General features: G+C 40.5%; 1 protein-coding gene across 6 annotated transcripts in view; it reads right to left on the reverse strand.

Moving 5' to 3' along the window:
• Window positions 1-14009, reverse strand: part of INPP4A (inositol polyphosphate-4-phosphatase type I A) — a 146699-nt gene that overhangs the window by 67320 nt on the left and 65370 nt on the right. For all 6 annotated transcript variants that reach the window (XM_081326593.1, XM_081326594.1, XM_081326596.1 and 3 more), the window contains 7 exons: window positions 11417-11461; window positions 10096-10214; window positions 9889-10005; window positions 5874-5953; window positions 5455-5566; window positions 1713-1803; window positions 253-400 (listed from right to left, as the gene is read on the reverse strand). In XM_081326593.1, coding sequence (XP_081182719.1) covers window positions 253-400; window positions 1713-1803; window positions 5455-5566; window positions 5874-5953; window positions 9889-10005; window positions 10096-10214; window positions 11417-11461 — 712 coding nt within the window. The remainder of the gene's footprint in view (window positions 1-252; window positions 401-1712; window positions 1804-5454; window positions 5567-5873; window positions 5954-9888; window positions 10006-10095; window positions 10215-11416; window positions 11462-14009) is intronic.

A 14009-nucleotide genomic window follows, 5' to 3' on the forward strand; every position in this document is an offset into this window, starting at 1 on the left:
ATAAACCAGAGCCATCATTGCCTTTTCTATCCTGTAACACTATAGAATAAACAAGTAATTGTGCTTCATTATTTTCTAGCCTACCAATTACTTACAGACATGGTTAAATATTTATAGACACAATCAGGAAAAGAAATAAAAGAAAGATGTCACCTAATAACTGTAGACATTGTACAAAGCTGAATTGTTTGCCTTAATATTGTATTTCCTTATTAGCACCAACAGTTAAAACTTTATTGCAATGATTTTTACCTTGCAGCATCTTCCTCTAGCAGCAATTTCACAAATTGCCTGGGAATGTGTAAAGAGAGCACACTCTCTCCCATTTGCTCCAAAATCCTCAGATGGTTGCCATCGGTGGTAGGAAAACGATACATCCGACAAATGGCACCTCCAAACACTAAAATATTAAAACACTTAAGTAAGTACTTCATTGCAATTAGGCCATGCAAACTCCATTCCCCTAACACATTAATTTAACAAACTGCTCAGAGAGGCCAGAAACCCTATTAACCTTGAAATGCTAAAACCTACTTAGCACATCCAAGCACATTAAAAACACAGCTTATAAGGTACATTCCTATCAACAAAAAGCAGAAAGGGAAAGTTGAGTTTTGATACAATATGCACACAAGTTGACATTGAAAAGATTATTAAGTACTGTATGACCATACAAATGAATATTTAGACTGCAATATTCAGGTCTTCTCAGTTTTTCAGTTAGTGTAATGCATTTAGTGATGAGACAAAAGGTAGACTTATGAACACTCATTGTTTGAAGAACAGTTCTATTCACTCTGCCATCCATGCACCAGCGTTTGATACCAGAGGCCCAGTATGTTTCAAGTTAAAAAGAAGCCATAACTGAAAGTAAACAGGAAGATTGGACAACTAAAATCAACACCTACGCTGGAGATAGTTGTTACTATGTAAAGAGAACACAGACTTATGTGCATTCACAATATGTGAAAGCCTGTTTAATTACATAATATTTAAGACAGAAACACTGATGATGCTAAGCTTTAAGCACATTAGAGACTACTGATCAGTTTCTTTCAGTTTGCAACTTCTTTTGCACCCTCATGGCCTCCTAAAGTTCAGGGCACTTCTTAGATTCAAAATAGCACAAAGCTTGCAGCCAACCAAAAAACCCCACAGTATCTCTTATGCATAGACAGATGTACTGTAGATCAATGCGTATTTTCATCTGGATTGCAATCTAGACCAACAACTTGAACTCTGCTGTCTCCCTCCCCCCTTTTTTTAATCTAAGAGATTTCAGTGAAATCCTGGAAAAATATTATTACTTAGAATAGAAGCCTGCATGCAAACAATGATTTAAATCATTTCTGCATGTAGATGAACTGAATAATCATAATGCAGATGTAGACATATCTAAATGCTTTTATATAGTTAAATTTGTGATGTAGCACACCATTAAAGATTTGAAAATCATAAAATAATGCAGCTTGGAGCTTTTCCTCTTCAGTATTCACTCTGTTTCACTGTCAGCTCTGATCAACCCCCCTAACATTGATGATGTTAATATTCACTGATTCTCTTCTTTCCACAAAGCCAAATGGCAGAATCCTTTGTCTGGTCAATCTGAGTACATAAACACTGACATAATATATGGAAGAATAAGCATGACGATGGACTGGAAAAAGCCAAATTAAGATAAAGAATACTCATCCATTCAAGAAGCTATTTACCAGATTTTAATAGTGCATCTCTTCGTAAGGAAGCATATTTGGATCGGATTCCTAAGGACTCTGTCAAACTTTCATCAACTGATAGCACAGTCTGAAAAAAAAGCAAACAGAAAAATACATGAATTACGAATACAGTGTAATCAAGCACCATCATATATAAGAGCCCTCGTTAGTGGTTAGAATGAAGTACTGCAGCTACTTCTGTTGACTCCTGACTGCCAGCAGTTTGGCAGTTTGAGTCCCACTGGCTCAAGGTTGACTCAGCCTTCCATCCTTCCGAGGTTGGTAAAACGAGGACCCAGATTGTTGGGGGCAATCTGCTGACTCTGTAAACCGCTTAGAGAGGGCTGTAAAGTATTGTGTAGTGGTATATAAGTCTAAGTGCTATTGCTATAAGATTTATATTTAAGTCAGATTCTCAAGCTGAAGATACAACCTAGTGTAGCAGAAAGTGGAGCTGGGGCAGGGTTGGCGCTGGCTGGGGGATCTTCTGGACCTCTGCTGATTCAGCGTTGAGGTCTGGAGCTCCTGCGGCCTCCACTGGGGCTGGCAACGGGATGCTGCCCGGAAGCAAAAGGGAAGAGGCGGGGAGAAGAGGGGGAGGGATTAAAAAGGAAGAGGAGGTTGGCTGGGGGATTGGGATTTTTTGGTGGGGCAAGCTGGACAGGGGGAGAGTGAGGGAGGAAGTTGGCTGGGTTGATTTTATTCTTTTTGGTTGGGGCAAGCCAGATGGAGGGAGAGCGAGGGAGGAGACTGGCTGGGATTTTTTATTCTTTTCGGTGGGGCAGAGAGGAAAGAGGAAAGAGAGAGGCTTCTGTGGGGCAAGCCGGACAGAGAGAGAAGAGGCAAGAGAAAGGTTTCTGTGGGGCAAACCTGACAGAGAGGGGGGAATAAAGAAGGAGAGGTTTCAGTGGGGAAAGATCAGAGAGAGGAGATAGAATAAGGGTGTCACTGCGTTTTTCTGTTTTCTCAGCAAAGCAAGTTATAGTTTGTACTTTGCAAGCTGTCTTGTCATCATTGTAACCATGGTGAGTGTCACATGTTCAGCCAGTTTACTACTGTGTGCGCATGTCTAAAACAAAAGTTACTTTTCTCTTTCCTCTTTTTTGTGCTCTCTGGTGAAATAGACATGTAGCCATGAGTCTTTCTGTGTTTTTACAAGTTTCTTTGTAATTAAAAGGTTAATAGTAGAATATATGTTTCGGGTTTTCTTTGTTTATCATGCATCAAAATGAACCACGGTTCATCACCCTCTGATAGGGTTTGATTACTCTTCTGACACGGTAGCAGAGGATGGTTTGTTTATTTTTGATGCTGATAAGAGCTTTTAGTAGTTAGTTCAGCGACTGAAGGAACGCTGTGCTCAATTTACTGAAAATGCCGAGACCAACAAAAGACAGAAAGGAGTTTGATGAAGAACAGATTTCATTTGCTTCTGCCACGCGTCTTGGAGAAGATGATTTAAGGTCAGTTACCCCGTCTTCTGATTTGATTAGCTTTCATGCAGCCACCTCAGAAAGTTTTCACACTCAAGAAGCTCATGCTGAATATGAGTGGTTCCGTGCCAGACCAGTGAAACATGGGCAGGATGTAATTTATTATTCTCCTCATACCCCTGAACAAACTCTGCCTGAGAAGGCTGTTCAAAGTTTTTTTGAACGAATTGAGGTTTTTGAACAGAGGCTCCAACAGGCTAAAGCATATTCCTCAATGATTAAGCAGCATGAGAGAGACCCTGCTTTTATTTAAAGCCCAGTCGGCCATATTGCCTTCTTCTTCCAAGCCAAAGCCACACCCACCAGTGGGTGTTATGTTAGACGAAGGGGAACAGAAAGATCAAAGGGCACATAAGGCTACAGTGATGCCTGAATCTAATGCTATAACACCATCTGGTGATGAATCTGTTTTACAAGATAGAAATGATTTATTATATGGAATACAGGAGCAATTACAAAAAATGCAATCTGCGTTTACACAGATGTCTATTCATCAATCATTGCTCCAAGCTGATGGTGTTAGAATTCCTATTAATACTGCTACTATTCAGGTTCCTGTCCCAGATAGAGCACAGCAGAAGTCAGCCCAAGTGCAGTTACCACTGGGTTCTCAAATACAAAGGCCAGTGCCAACTGCAGGCCAACTTAATGTTGCAGCTCAAGCACCAGCGCCACCTGCTGGCCAGGGCGGAATTGCGGCTCAAATGCAGCCACAGCCAGCACCAGTACCAGTGGCAGTCCCAATGCATCTGCCCCAATTCTTGGCACAGGCGCCACCAGTGCCTCCTGCAGGTCAAGTCCGGATGGCACAACCTGCACAGCCAGGACCTCAAATGCATGTTCCTCAACAGGCATCTTCTATTGTACCACTGGCTGGTGATTCAAAATTGAAGCGATCAGGACAAAATTACAGGGCATGGGTCAGTGAAGTTGGACTTTTGATTCGCAGAGAAGGTACTCATGGCATGGTATTTAATCCTCCTAACCAGCCATGGACTTCTGATATATGGGACTTGAATAATAAAGCTTGCACAACATTATTGATGTCAATGGACACTGAATTGCAGCTTACGTTTTCACAAGATGCAACTGCTCAACAAATTTGGACTCAATTAGAAGCATGTTATCGGCCTACGTCAATTGAGTCTACATGTTTGCTTTTGTCCGAGTTCCATGGCTCTAGATTAAAACCTGGTGAACATATTGGAGAACATTTAACTAAAATGAAAGTAATAAGAAGACAACTGGGTGAAAATGGCTACCCTATTGATGACTTTCAAATGATCAGCATTATTATTAACTCATTGAACTATGAATGGAAAGATGCTATTACCAAGATTAATCAAGTGCCCATTGCTCAATGCACAGTGGATCATGTATGCAGAATTTTAACCGAAGAAGAGGCACTTATGCAAGCCGCGCCACATTTGAGAGGACCACCTGCATCAAGAGCTCCAGCGAGGCGTCCCTTCCATGAAAGAGCCTACGTTCCAAGGATGCCAAGATGTTACATCTGCAATCGTGTGGGACATGCCACCCGGGATTGTCCCCAACGATTTCCAGCGCCCACCACGTACCAGCCCAGAGGAACAGATTCCAGAGGAGGCAGAGGTAGAGGCGGACGACAAGGTCGTGGTCGTGGTCCCAGGCGTGACCCGCAAGCTCCACTTGCCACACTGGCTTTAACCAACAATCCACAACCTCAACCAGAGTATGACAGATGACTTCTTTGGACTTTGGGCAGTGGAGCAGCATTACATGTTACCTATAGAAAAGAGCTTTATACAGAGATGCACAAGCCTGAACCTGAACTTCGTGAGCTTTACTCTTTTTCTAATCATCCTGTTCGGGTGGTGCTACACTAGAAATTCAGAAACTTGACAAATAACAGATTCCTATCACCAGTGTTGCAAAGTGCCCTGCCTAAGATTCCTCAGTTCCTAAGATATATTGTATTTGCCTGAAAGGAAATTTTTTTTAAAAAAATCACCAATAATTTACATCTAACATGAAAACGTTGTCTTAGATTATTGAAAACACAATAAGGAAAGCAAGTAAGCTTTTTTCTCATTTTCACTTTTGGAATTGAGATGGTAACCTTACACAAGTTTCTTCCTTTCAGATACATAACACAATATTTTTATCCAACAAAGGGTTGAACTGTTTTAGGAAAAAAATTGACTCTGAGGAATGGGGTGGGAAGAATAAGAAGAGTTAAATACATGGTAGAAAGACAGCCAACTCACCCTTCCATTAATAGTGTCAGGAGACCTGGTCACAGGAGGCCTTTCATCTGTGTTTTCTTCCATCTGCCATCCTATGGCTGTAATGTTCCCGACACGGTCATTTTCAGCAGATCTACAATGTACAAATTACTTGGGATAAATCAATCAGGCTCCATAAGACACAACAGTGCCCCTCTGATTAACAGATACAGTTGTGGAAAATGGTAAAACTGGATTTCTCTGGGCCTCAAAATTCTGTTGTTTATATAAAAGCGCCATTTCTTGAATGCGATTTTATCCTTGGTTAAAACAAGTCTAATCCAAACTTCAGACTCATAATTTTGTCAGTGGTAAACCATATTAAAAAGCATATTTAATAGCCTGGCTTTCTTCAATTAGCATACAGATTGTTTTCATATGAAACAAGGCTAAATACTAACCTCAGTGTTAAGTGCAGCCTGTGACATTTCTCCTTAAGTAGATCCTGTACAGTGAATATCACAGAACCCAATAAATACATCTGAAGAAAAAAAAACATTTCAGTAATAAATTATTACCATTTTTAATTTTAGTTTTGAAAGGCTATTTCCTTGGGTTTGATATTTCATGTACAACTGTTAATAATTTGATGGAGGAATCCCTTTCTCTCTCAGTTCTCTCTCAATTCAGAAATCATGCCAAATCATAGAACCTGATAATAATCATAAGTTAGAATCTAAATGATGAGTTCAGGGTCCAAGCATATGACATACCTAATAGGTATGTATTGTTGTATGTAATAGTTATCTATACCAAATAATACTTAACAGGCTTTCATTTTCCATTTTTATAATCAATGCATGACTCCACAATTCAGCTACTTCTTGATTATGTGTTGCTAACCAATGCAAACTATATCAACTCACATTTAACTCATATATATATATATATGCTCCTTCATGGATTACTGCCTTGTCGTGGCGAAGGGGCTTGCGTAATTCAATGAAGCTATGAGCTATGCCGTGCAGGGCCACCCAAGATGGACAGGTCATAGCCGAGAGTTCTGACAAAACGTGATCCACTGGAGAAGGAAATGGCAACCCACTCCAGTATCTTTGCCATGAAAACCCTATGGACAGTACCAAAAGGCAAAACGATATGACGCTGGAAGATGAGCCCCTCAGGTCGGAAGGCGTCCAATATGCTACTGGGGAAGAGCAGAGGGCTAGTACTAGTAGCGCCAGAAAGAATGAAGCGACTGGGCCAAAGCCGAAAGGACGCTCAGCTGTGGATGTGTCTGGTGGTGAAAGGAAAGTCCGATGCTGTAAAGATTTTTTCTCCATAGGAACCTGGAATGTAAGATCCATGAATCAAGGAAAGCTGGACGTGGTCAAACAAGAGATGACAAGACTGAACATCGACATCTTAGGTATCAGCGAACTAAAATGGACAGGAATGGGTGAATTTAATTCAGATGACCATCAGGTATACTACTGCGGACAAGAATCCCTCAGAAGAAATGGAGTAGCCTTCATAGTCAATAAAAGAGTAGGAAAAGCAATACTGGGATACAATCCTCAAAATGACAGAATGATCTCAGTTCGAATCCAAGGCAAACCATTCAATATCACAGTAGTCCAAGTCTATGCCCCAACCACCAGTGCTGAAGAGGATGAAATTGACCGGTTCTACGAAGCCCTACAGCACCTTATAGAACTAACACCAAAAAATGATGTCCTTATCATCATGGGGGATTGGAATGCTAAAGTAGGAAGCCAAAAGATAACTGGAATAACAGGCAAGTTTGGCCTTGGAGTACAAAATGAAGCAGGGCACAGGCTGATAGAATTTTGTCAAGAGAATACGATGGTCATAGCAAACACTCTTTTCCAACAACCCAAGAGACGGCTCTACACATGGACATCACCAGATGGTCAACACAGAAATCAGATTGACTATATGCTCTGAAGCCAAAGATGGAGAAGCTCTATACAGTCAGTAAAAACAAGACCAGGAGCTGACTGTGGCTCAGACCATGAGCTTCTCCTTGCAAAGTTTAGGCTTAAACTGAAGAAAGTAGGGAAAAGCACTAGGCCACTCAGGTATGAATTAAACCATATCCCTGTTGAATATACAGTAGAGGTGACAAATAGATTTAAGGAATTAGATCTGATAGACAGAGTGCCTGAAGAACTATGGACAGAGGTTCGCGACATTGTACAAGAGATAGCAACCAAAACCATCCCAAAGAAAAAGAAATGCAAGAAAGCAAAATGGCTGTCTGAGGAAGCTTTGCAAATAGCTGAGGAAAGGAGGGAAGCGAAAGGCAAGGGAGAAAAACATAGATACGCCCAATTGAATGCAGAATTCCAGAGAATAGCTAGAAGAGATAAGAATGCCTTCTTAAATGAACAGTGCAAAGAAATAGAAGAAAACAATAGAATAGGGAGGACCAGAGATCTTTTCAAGAAAATTGGAGAGATGAAGGGAACGTTTAATGCAAAAATGGGCATGATAAAGGACCAAAATGGCAGGGACCTAACAGAGGCAGAAGAGATTAAGAAGAGGTGGCAAAAGTACACAGAAGAACTATACAAGAATGAGCTTAACGTCCCTGATAATCACAATGAGTTGGTCACTGACCTCGAGCCAGACATCCTAGAATGTGAAGTGAAGTGGGCCTTAGAAAAGCTGAGCAACAACAAAGCTAGTGGAGGTGACAGTATTCCAGGTGAACTATTCAAAATCTTAAAAGACAGTGCAGAAAAACATCTACTTCTGCTTCATTGACTATGCTAAAGCCTTTGATTGTGTGGATCATAACAAACTGTGGCAAGTACTTCAAGAGATGGGAGTACCAGACCATCTTATTTGTCTCTTGAGAAACCTATATGCGGGTCAAGAAGCAACAGTGAGAACTGGACACGGAACCACTGATTGGTTCAAAATTGGGAAAGGAGTCCGGCAAGGCTGTATACTGTCGCCCTGCCTATTTAACTTATATGCAGAGCACATCATGAGAAAGGCAGGGCTAGATGAATCAAAAGTTGGAATTAAGATTGCCGGAAGAAATGTCAACAACCTAAGATACGCTGATGATACCACTCTAATGGCAGAAAGTGAAGAAGAACTAAAGAGCCTCTTGTTGCGGGTGAAGAAGGAGAGTGCAAAACTTGGGTTGAAACTTAACATTAAGAAAACCAAGATCATGGCATCTGGCCCTCTCAATTCCTGGCAAATAGATGGGGAAGAAATGGAAGTAGTGACAGATTTTATTTTCCTGGGCTCCAAGATCACTGCAGATGGGGACTGTAGCCAAGAAATTAAAAGACGCTTGCTCCTGGGGAGGAAAGCCATGGCAAATCTAGACAGCACACTAAAAAGCAGAGACATCACCCTGTCAACAAAAGTGCGTATAGTCAAGGCTATGGTCTTCCCAGTTGCAATGTATGGCAGTGAAAGTTGGACCATAAGAAAGGCTGAGCGCCAAAAAATTGAGGCCTTTGAACTATGGTGCTGGAGAAGACTTGGACTGCAAGGCGATCAAACCGGTCAGTCCTAGAGGAGATCAATCCTGACTGCTCTTTAGAAGGCCAGATCCTGAAGCTAAAACTCAAATACTTTGGCCACCTAATGAGAAGGAAGGATTCACTGGAGAAGAGCCTAATGCTGGGAAAGATCGAGGGCAATAGAAGAAGGGGACGACAGAGAATGAGGTGGCTGGATGGAGTCACTGAAGCAGTAGGCGTGAGCTTAAATGGACTCCAGAAGATGGTAGAGGACAGGAAGGCCTGGAGGAATGTTGTCCATAGGGTCGCGATGGGTCGGACACGACTTCGCAGCTAACAACAACAACAAATATATATATGATTGAGAGAGGGAAAAACATTTTTTTCTTTTCTTTATGGGGACAATTTATGAAAATGAGAAGAGGAAAGAACCATTAAATGTCCATTACAATTATGTTTCTGAAGTCAGATCCAAAGATTCCCTTCCTTCCTGTCACAGCAAGGAAATCTTTAGTTCCACCTTTAAAAAAGCCCACCAACTACCGTGTATATATACTGTATTTAATTATACAGCATACTACCATTCTTTTTTTACTCAATAATGATAATAAGCAGGGGCATTTAAGATTCATTAGCAAATTAAGGTTGGAGATATCCTTTCCCACCTGCTAACCCCAAAGAAAATGCCATCCTAGCATTAGAATTAAGAATGAGCGTCCCCGACAATGCAGCTGGGATGATTTCCATTTAATTCAAATGTATGGTTCTTGATGAAATTTGAATGTATTTTTAAACAAAGGAATAATATATTTAATATAATCTTCAAAACCAGGCTCAGACTATTGTCTTTATAATAGCTAGTAACTATAATAATGCCAGCCTTTAAAGAACCTAGACAGGGCCTCCACAATCAAAAGCATGCATGCTTTGGTTCAAATGTACAGCAACAAGACATTTTTAAACTTACAGTTCCCTGAGATCTATCTTTTACATCATATATGGAAAGTTTAATTTGTGTCATCTGATTAATAAGAGAATCTTGAAAAAAGGCAATGCTGCTTAGAAAGATGGGGTTGTTTGTGCCCTGTAATGGAAACAACAAAAAAATTAGTAAAGTTAAATTGATACCACTTGAATTTAATCAGGTTACTGACAGCAAAACAGTATAACCTACCTCAATAATTTCTGTTTGAGCATGCTTTGTCCAGAATGCCTGAGGTGGTGTAGTTACACTCACTGCTACAAAACAATTTGGCTTCCTATCTAGTGATGGAGTTAACAGTTCACTGCAAGCTGTGGAAAATCAACAGCACTGTTTGTACACACTGAAGGAACTACATTTCACAAATATATTACAAGAAATGAAAATTTTTCACTTGTTAAATACAAAACCAATCATAACTGATTATAATTGATGTCATTGCTATACATGTTATACCACACAACACTAGGCTTTTGCCTGAAATAAAGAGCAAGTGAAAAGAAGAGAGAGAAAAATAGAAGATACTGAGTATGAAACAAATAGTGTGAAAAATGCTATTACAATTAAACTTTAATTATAACTTAGAGTTGGGTAATTTTCAAGGATTAATTAGAAAAAGAGAATTGGTGCTGGCTGTATGTTCAGATGCCGTATTTCACACAAAGGTGTAAAAAGGAAGACTGATCAAAAATGGTAGTGTGCAGAAACATATTATTAGGATAACAAGCTACCCAGTTTGCGTTAATTTTGATACATTTATGACATATATTTTACACTGCTCTTGCTAGGTTATTTAATGTTTTAATTTAACAGGCAGTTTTCCTAGAAAGGTGATATACCGTATTTATAATATATCACCAAAATTAATCCAAAATGATAAATCACAAAGTGCTAAGGAAGGTGTCATTTGTTGTTGTTGTTAGCTGCGAAGTCGTGTCCGACCCATCGCGACCCCATGGACAACGTTCCTCCAGGCCTTCCTGTCCTCTACCATCTTCTGGAGTCCCTTTAAGCTCAAGCCTACTGCTTCAGTGACTCCATCCAGCCACCTCATTCTCTGTCGTCCCCTTCTTCTATTGCCCTCAATCTTTCCCAGCATTAGGCTCTTCTCCAGTGAGTCCTTCCTTCTCATTAGGTGGCCAAAGTATTTGAGTTTTAGCTTCAGGATCTAGCCTTCTAAAGAGCAGTCAGGGTTGATCTCCTCTAGGACTGACTGGTTTGATCGCCTTGCAGTCCAAGGGACTCTAAGGAGTCTTCTCCAGCACCACAGTTCAAAGGCCTCAATTCTTTGGCCCTCAGCCTTTTTTATAGTCCAACTTTCACTGCTATACATTGCAACTGGGAAGACCATAGCCTTGACTATACGCACTTTTGTTGACAGGGTGATATCTCTGCTTTAAGGTGTCACAGGATCTTATAAAATGTGGTTTGCTATACATAACTATTAAATCTGTACATAAACTAACCCTCATATAAGCAACAAGTATAAAAGTAGTATTTTAAAATTACTTACCTAAACTAAATTCTAAGATTGGCTCATCTGGATCTTGGATGTTTCCTGTAATAAACAAATGTAAGCAAAATTGTACGCTGCTCTTGGGCAACCCAAATTCTTATTAGCCCTTATGTTTTTTTCAGAAAGACTCAAAATACCAATAGAAGTAAAAGAAATAAAATAATAATAATAATAATAATAATAATAATGATGATGATGATGATGATGATTTAATTTAATTTAATTTAATTTAATTTAATTTAATTTAATTTATTAATATTTCTATACCGCCCTTCTCCCGAAGGACTCAGGGCGGTGAACAGGGCAAGAATAAAAAAACACAGAATTACAAAAGTTAAAAAATGATTAAATACATGCCCACTAAAAAACAATTAATACATAGTAAAACCCCAATAAAATACAGTAAAAACCCCACCAATCCCCCATCAGGCCAGGCCGGCTTGTTCGAACAAGTATGTTTTTAGATCGCGGCGAAAGGAGCGAAGATCGGGCGCCATCCGGAGCTCAACCGGTAACTGATTCCATAGTTCCAGGGCGCCCACAGAGAAGGATCTCCTCCTGGGGGCCACCAATCGACATTCTCTGACCGGTGGCACCCTGAGGAGGCCCTCTCTGTGGGAACGCACAGGGCGGAGGGAAGTTGATGCCGGCAGCAGGTGTTCCCTAAGGTACTCCGGACCCCTGCCATGTAGGGCTTTAAACACCATTACTAGTATGATGATGATGATGATGATGATGTTGGAAGGGACATTGGAGGTCATCTAGTCCAACCACCTGCTCAGGCAGGAAACCCTATACCATTTCAGACAAATGGCTGTCCAGTCTCTTCTTAAAAACTTCCAGTGTTGGAGCATTCACCACTTCTGGAGGCAGGTTGTTCCACTGGTTAATTGTTCTAACTGTCAGGAAGTTTCTCCTTAGTTCTAGGTTGCTTATCTCCTTGACTAGTTTCCATCCATTGCTTCTTGTCCTGCTTTCAGGTGCTTTGGAGAATAAATTGATCATGATTCATAATTTATGGAATTAGCTTCTAGAGTCACTTTCAGATTTATCTTATATCTGGTTTTACTATCTTTGTTATTAAATATCCATCAACTAACCCTATTACATTGTATTTGCCATATATTTCAGAATCAGAATAGAGCTGGAAGGGACGTTGGAGGTCTTCTAGTCCAGCCCCCTGGTCAAGCAAGAGACTCTATACCATTTCAGACAAGTGGCTGTCCAGTCTCTTCTTAAAAACCTCCAGTGATGAAGCACCCACAATGTCTAAAGGCAAGCTGTTCCACTGGTTAATTGTCCTTACTGTTAGGAAGTTTTTCCTTAATTCCAAGTTGCTTCTCTCGTTGATTAGTTTCTATCCACTGTTTCTTGTCTTGCCTTCTAGTGCTTTGGAAAATAGACCCCCTCCTCCTTGTGGCAGCCTCTCAAATACTGGAATACTGCTATCAGTATCAGTGCCAACCAGGAACTTGTAAATATACAGCAACAATAAGCCTTGTTTCATAGATAAACTCAAGCAACTACATCGTGCCAAAGAGGAAGCCTATAGGAAAAAAGATAGAATGCTGTACAATCAGGCCAGAAATGTATTAACAAGGGAGATCATAGCAGCAAAAGAAGCTACTCTGAAAAGCTAAGGAATCAGTTCACAATAAATGAACCAGCAAATATGTGGAAAACTCTCAAAAATATCACTGATTACAGCAAACCTCCTCTTCATGCTAAAGGAAATCGACAACTGGCAGACGACCTGAATGTGTTTTACTGTAGGTTTGAGAGGAAACCAGTCACATATCTCCACCATCTTCATCTCAGATACACCAACAACAGCTATACCTCCTACAACTGACCCCATCTCCTTGGATCCACCACCTCTGGTAATAACAAAAAATGATGTGCAAGGTCTATTTCACAGACAAAAGCCTGGAAAAGCACCAGGCCCAGACAAGATAACTCCTTCTTGCTTGAAAGCTTGTGCTGACCAATTGGCCCCCATCTTCACCCGCATCTTTAATGAATCACTAGAGATATGCTATGTTCCTTCTTGCTTCAAATGCTCTACTATCATCCCAGTGCCAAAGAAACCCTCCATCAAAGAACTGAATGACTACAGACCGGTTGCTCTGACATCCATAGTTATGAAAACCTTTGAAAGATTAGTGCTGGCCCACCTGAAAACCATCACGGATCCACTGTTAGACCCCTTGTAATTTGCTTAGCGAGCAAATAGATTGGCAGATAATGCTGTTAATATGGCTCTGCACTACATCCTACATCATCTTGAATCTCCAAAGACCTATGCATTCAATACCATCATTCCAAATATTCTTCTCACTAAACTAAATCAGCTAGCCGTTCCTGACCACACCTATAAGTGGATTATACAGATAGGAAGCAGCCAAATGAAGCTAGCAAAATCACACCAGATACCTGTACAATTAGCACAGGGGCTCGCCAGGGCTGTGTGCTCTCTCCACTTCTCTTCTCTCTATATACCAATGACTGCATCTCAATTGAAAGCTAGGTGGAAGTTAGATCAAAAGGTTGGCATCACAATTATAGATCAAAATTTAGTAAAACAAATTAG

The sequence above is a fragment of the Vipera berus genome (assembly GCF_964194415.1).
Source record: "Vipera berus genome assembly, chromosome: 4".
NCBI classification, from domain to species: Eukaryota; Metazoa; Chordata; class Lepidosauria; order Squamata; family Viperidae; genus Vipera; species Vipera berus.